Source organism: Otolemur garnettii, unplaced genomic scaffold (assembly GCF_000181295.1).
Source record: "Otolemur garnettii isolate 467f Iridium unplaced genomic scaffold, OtoGar3 scaffold00211, whole genome shotgun sequence".
In the NCBI taxonomy this organism is placed as follows: domain Eukaryota; kingdom Metazoa; phylum Chordata; class Mammalia; order Primates; family Galagidae; genus Otolemur; species Otolemur garnettii.
The window spans coordinates 983,069-988,940 of NW_003852606.1; the positions used below are offsets into that span (position 1 = coordinate 983,069).

General features: G+C 53.1%; 1 protein-coding gene across 1 annotated transcript in view; it reads left to right on the plus strand.

Moving 5' to 3' along the window:
• Positions 1 to 5,872, plus strand: part of TSKS (testis specific serine kinase substrate) — a 16,300-nt gene that overhangs the window by 8,751 nt on the left and 1,677 nt on the right. The window contains exons 3-9 of the mRNA XM_003801474.2: positions 1,234 to 1,329; positions 1,530 to 1,613; positions 1,900 to 1,983; positions 2,493 to 2,779; positions 3,356 to 3,550; positions 3,948 to 4,121; positions 5,096 to 5,231. Coding sequence (XP_003801522.1) covers positions 1,234 to 1,329; positions 1,530 to 1,613; positions 1,900 to 1,983; positions 2,493 to 2,779; positions 3,356 to 3,550; positions 3,948 to 4,121; positions 5,096 to 5,231 — 1,056 coding nt within the window. The remainder of the gene's footprint in view (positions 1 to 1,233; positions 1,330 to 1,529; positions 1,614 to 1,899; positions 1,984 to 2,492; positions 2,780 to 3,355; positions 3,551 to 3,947; positions 4,122 to 5,095; positions 5,232 to 5,872) is intronic.

The following is a 5,872-nucleotide window of genomic DNA, read 5'->3' on the forward strand; positions in this document are numbered from 1 at the left end:
GTGACGTGGCATCACAGCTCACAGCAACCTCCAACTCCTGGGCTTAGGCAATTCTCTTGCCTCAGCCTCCTGAGTAGCTGGGACTACAGGTCTCTGCCACAGTGCCTGGCAATTTTTTTGTTGTAGTTTTGCTGAGACTGGGTTTGAACCCACCACCCTGGGTATATGGGACCATCGCCCTACCCACTGAGCCACAGGTACTGCCCAGCTTGTAAAATTCTTCACAGGTGGTTTGAAGTATGGTGGCTCTACAGTGTCAAGGATTCAGCTTCCTTCTACCTTGTCTCTTCCATCTGATGGGCCAAGATGGCCATGAATTTTGGATTCCTGCCAAAGTGGAGAAAGCTGAGAAGTTTTCACTCCTTTAAGACATGATTCAGAAATTGACTACATTATTTCTACTCATATTCCAATGGCCATAATTTAGTCAAAGGAAACCTGGGAAAGGTAGCTGCAAAGGAACCTGGGAAATGTAGTCTTTGTCTGGGCAGCCATGGGCCCACTTAAAGGTTATATAATTTCAGAACCAGGGAGAATGGATCCTGTCACACGCATCCTTCCTGCACCAGAGTTTGGCAGGAGTCACAAAGCATTGTATGATGATGATAAAGTAATGATGACCAAAGGCATGGTGTCATGGTTTAAAACAAAGGTTCTGAGTTTAAATTCTGGTGAGGCTACCTAATGTACTATGTACCTGGGAATACAAGAGATGTTCCCTGAGATCATTTGTCTCATTTGCAAAATGAGCCAAATCACTTCAAAAGTTCTGGTTGTAAGGAATGAAAGAGAAGACATATATAAGTGATTTGGTGCATAGTGAGTACTCATATCTGGAAGGTGGGTTCCTTTATCATTCTTCGGTGCCTGAAGAGAAAGACAGAGTATGAATTTTAACAATTTATCTTTTTATGTGTGTGGGTCCCTAGGGCACTTCTCTCAGCATTTGGTTGAGACCATACTTCTCCCAGCATATCTGAGTACCCCATTCCCTCCTGGATCCTACATATTCTTTCTCTCAGCCTACCATGAAGCAGTGTAATCCATCCCTTGGGTTTACTAAGCAGGAGCTAAGAATCAAAGAGGTTCAGCCCCTGGCCCAAAGTCACACAGCCATTCTAGGGCAAAATCAAGGTGTAAACACAGCCTTCCAGTTCTTGAGTTTTTCATGGGGTTCAGTTTTGCCTCCCCCCACCCTAACCATGGACCCACCTATCTCTAACTCTTTCCCAGAATGGAGTCAACAGTGGATTGGTCCGCGCCAAAGACTCCATCACCAGCTTGAAGGAAAAGACCACCCGGGTTAACCAGCACGTGCAAACCCTGCAGGTGCGAAGACCTCCTCTCCCCCATCCCTCCCTTTCATCCAGGGAAAAGTTTCCCTCTAAGAGCCTGCCCAATGCACCCATAACCCAATTAGAGACCTTGAGGCTCAGGAGGAAAAGGGACCTACCCAGGCCTAGATCCTCTCTGGATGGTCTGTCAATTTATGGCTCCCTGGCTAACCTCGCCTCCCTTCCTTGCTCTAGAGTGAGTGTTCCGTGCTGAGTGAGAATCTAGAAAGAAGGCGTCAAGAGGCTGAAGAACTGGAGGGGTACTGTAGTCAACTCAAGGTGAGCCATGAGGGAATGGGAGCTGAGTAGGGAGAAGGAATGAGCGTGTAAAGCGGGTGGAAGGAATGGACTGGGTGGGCCTTAGTAAGACGGGAAAAAGCGGAAGGGGAGCCAAGACAGGTGTGGCTGAGGACCAAGCCCTCCCGTTAGCCAGGGGAACTAGACTGGTAAGTGGGTGTGTCTAGTGTGCGGGGCGGAGCCTACATGGAGATAGCAAGGCTAAGGGTCTAGAGAAGGAACTGGAATGGGAAGGCAGGGCTCCCCCTGCCCTGGTATCCTGACCCAGGAGAACTGCCGGAAGGTGACCCGGTCGGTGGAAGATGCTGAAATCAAAACCAACGTCTTGAAGCAGAACTCTGCCCTACTGGAGGTAAGCGGGTGGTGTCCCAGGATTTGTGGGAGGAGGTTGGTACACTTTAGCTGGAACTTGCTGCCCTGCCACCACCATTGCACTGTCCCTTCGCACACGGTCACACTTAGAATCCACTAGTAAGAGGGAAATGAGAGGGGTTCCGACACCCAGCCCGGGGACTCCTCTATGCGGTGTCATCAGGTCCCAGAGAGACTGACTCGAGTTGGACTTCGAGTAAGAAGGCCCTGCTGCCCACATGCACACAAGTTTTCCAACGAAATGTTGAGAAAGCTTCAGTCCTTCCTAAGCGTCAAGGGCTGGTATTTGACATCAGAGCGAGCTGGAGGCAAGCTAGCAGAGGACCTCAAATGATGCATCCCCTCCCTAGTGACAGCAAGCGGGACTTCCCACTATCCTGTCCTCACGTGCATCTACTTTCCAATCTCGGGGATTCCTGGGACGGAGATGGTTGCGGGAGAAAAAGGGGCTGGGCGCCATGACCCCGCCCGCTCTCCCTCCCCGCCCAGGAAAAGCTGCGCTACCTGCAACAGCAACTGCAGGATGAGACGCCTCGGAGGCAGGAGGCCGAGCTGCAGGAACTAGAGCAGAAGCTGGAGGCCGGTCTCTCCCGGCACGGCCTGGGCCCTTCTACCCCGCCCCAGGGCTGCTCGGGCCCGCCAGGAAGCCCGGACGAACCCCCGCGGCCTCGCGGTCCGGCCCCCGGCGGCTGGGGAATGGGTCCCCGGGCAGGAGAAGGCCCTTATGTGAGCGAGCAGGAGTTGCAGAAGGTGTCAACAGGCCTGGAAGAGCTGAGGTGGGCCCGGATACCAAGGGGTGGGGAGCTTCAGAAGGTTGAAATGGGCGCAACACAGGTGCAGAGCTTCGAGGAATTGGAGAGGGCGGGGCACTGGAGCGGAGCCTCGAGGAGCTGAAGTGGGAGGGACCCAAGGTGGAGCGCAAACATCGTAGGAGGCTGGGTCCGGGGGTGGGTTCTCACGGAGACTAGCTGGGGGTTGTGATCTGGGAAGGGAGGAGTTCAAAGAACTAATTTTTTAGTTCAAGGCTAGGAGCTGAAGGTTCGCACGTGGTTAAATTGAGGTGGACAGGGCTTAGGAGAAGGCCAGTCCTGGAGTTGGGCAGGGTCGTGTGGGCGATGCCCTGAGAAGGCAGTTTCAGGAAGAGCCAAGGTGGAGCTTGGGGACCTGAGGAGGAAAAGGCTAGGACTATTGATAAGGTGATAAAGGTCGGGTTCTGGAGGACTTAAGTAGATTTCACCGCGAGAATCTGGGAACCCTGTGAGTCTTGCCACCAGTATGATCCTGGAGGGGCGGGACCGATGAGGTCGTGTTTAAACCGAGTCCAGACCCATTCCCTCCCTCTGCCCTTCCAGGAGAGAAGTGTCCTCGCTGACCGCCCGGTGGCATCAAGAGGAAGGGGCGGTGCAGGAGGCCTTGCGACTGCTTGGGGGCCTGGGTGGCAGGCTCGACGGCTTCCTGGGTCAGTGGGAGCGGGCGCAGCGCGAGCAAGCGCAGACGGCACGAGGCTTGCAGGAGCTGAGAGGTCGTGCGGACGAGCTCTGCACTATGTAAGGGCTGGGGTCTGCGCGATGGGTGAGGTTGTAGGGAGGGCGAGGCCTTAAGGGAAAGGGATGGGCCAATGAGTTGGGGCCAGGCTTTCCAGATGGGAAGCGCCAGTAGAGAGCAGGAGGGGTGTGCCATGCCTAATAAGGCATGAAGGGTGGAGCCAAGTACAGGTGTTTTATACCTTAAACGTGGGGTGGGGAAATACAATTAAAGGGCGAGAAGGGACATTCTAGACAAAATACAAAAGGAGCAGCTAATCGGAGTGGAGAGGCGTAGGCAGAACGGAGAATTGCGGACTAGGTGGAGACCCAAGTGCCGGGCTAGTTAATGGGTGGAACTTTGCCAGGATTATACAATTCTAGAGGCGATCCAGCAGCACTGGTTACTCTGATGCCTCAGGGTGGAGCGGTCTGCAGTGTCTGTGGCTTCACTGCGGAGTGAACTGGAGGGGCTGGGCCCAGTGAAACCGATTTTGGAAGAGCTGGGGCGGCAATTTCAGAGCTCTCGAAGGGGGTCTGATCTCTCCATGAACCTGGATCGGTCCTCCCAAGGCTCCTGTACCCGTTGTGCTAGGTAAGTAAGGCGGGATGGGGCCTACCTCCTGCTAAATTCTAGGTTATGTTATGGATGGAACTGTTGAAGGAGATGGGACATTAGCTAGGGATTGGGGGTGGTGGTGCTCACTTTGGAGGCAGGGGAATCTCCAGGACCAGCCAGTCCTGATGCATTATGGGAGTCACATTTCTTCCCCACCCACAAAGTAAAATTAATGTCTTGTGGAACTTAAGAAAGCCTTGATAGACTGGGCACGATGGCTCACCCCTGTAATCCCAGCACTCTGGGAGGCCGAGGGGGGTGGATTGCCTGAGCTTGCAGGCTGAAGACCAGACTAAGCAAGAGCCAGACCCCGTCTCTAAAATCAGCCAGGCATTGTAGTGGGTGCCTGTAGTCCCACTTACTTGGGAGGCTGAGGCAAGAGAATCATCTGAGTCCAAGACTCTGTCTCACACCCCCCCCCCAAAAAAAAAGAGAGAGAGAGGGAGGGAGAGAGCGAGAGAAAGGAAAAGAAAAAAATTAATCCTTGATAAGTTTCAAGCCTCATGTATTTCCAGGGCATTGTGGGGAGGTTGGGATGTGGTATACAGTGAGAGGCTGTGTTTCCTAGTGCATTGTTAGGAAGCTGAGCCCTTGATGTATTTTGGGAGCCAATGGATACCATGCTTGGTCCCTTGCAGGAAAGGGATACTCCCAGTACAATTTGATACCAGGTTTAACTAGTGTGTTGTGGGAAACGTGAGATTTTATGGCCTTAGGAAATCATGGGCTATTTGGTGCTCTTTGTGAGTGGGATACCCAGGACACTGTGGGAATTCCCCACATTGTGAAAACTAAAGGACACCTGATGCACTATAGGATGGCCCTGTGCTTGGGGAGAAGGTTGCACAGGGTGGAAATGGGGCCAGATGGAGGTTGGACAAGAGCATGGGGAATCCTGGGAATGGAGTTAGTACTGGGCTTCTTTCATCTGGTGACCATTCCCCCCCAAGCCAGGGGCAGCAGTTGTCCACGGAGTCCCTGCAGCAGCTGCTGGAGCGAGCACTGACCCCGCTAGTGGATGAGGTGAAGCAGAGAGGCCTGGCTCCTGCCTGCCCCAGCTGCCAAAGGCTACACAAGAAGATTCTGGTACCAGGGACCGTGGGCCACTGTGTCCTGCTTTACTTTAATGTCAGGGCAGGGGGAGAGGAGCCCCAAGCACAAGGATCCTGTTACAGTGTGATAGGAAGGGAGGGGCTGGGCTGTGAACAGCAGGCACAAGGGGAAGACTTGGCTCTGATGCATGTGAGGAGGGACAAGCAGTTTGGTGGTTAGTGAGTCACAAGCCTATTATTATGAAACCTTGGCTGATGGGCCTGGGCCCAAAGTATTATGGGACATTGGATCTGGTGCACTGTGGGACACAGAAGACAGGCACCAGTCTGAAGCTTCATAGGACATGGGCCTAATTTTCTGTAGACCTTAAGAGAAGCAGTTCCTTATATGAGGTCACTGGAGTCAGGTATACTGGGGTCAGACGGGGGACTCAGTGCCTAAAGGACACAGTAAACTCTAATACATTATGGGAAATGGAACCACAGCTCTTTCCAGGACATTTCATAACAGACTCAAGCCTAATAGTTGATGGATGGAGCTTGAGTCCTGGTGCATTGTGGAATATTAAGACCTAATGTGAGGGCCAGGCACTGTGGCTCATGCCTGGAATCCTAGCACTCTGGGAGACCGAGGTGGATTGCTTCAGCTCAGGAGTTCGAGACCAACCTGAGCAA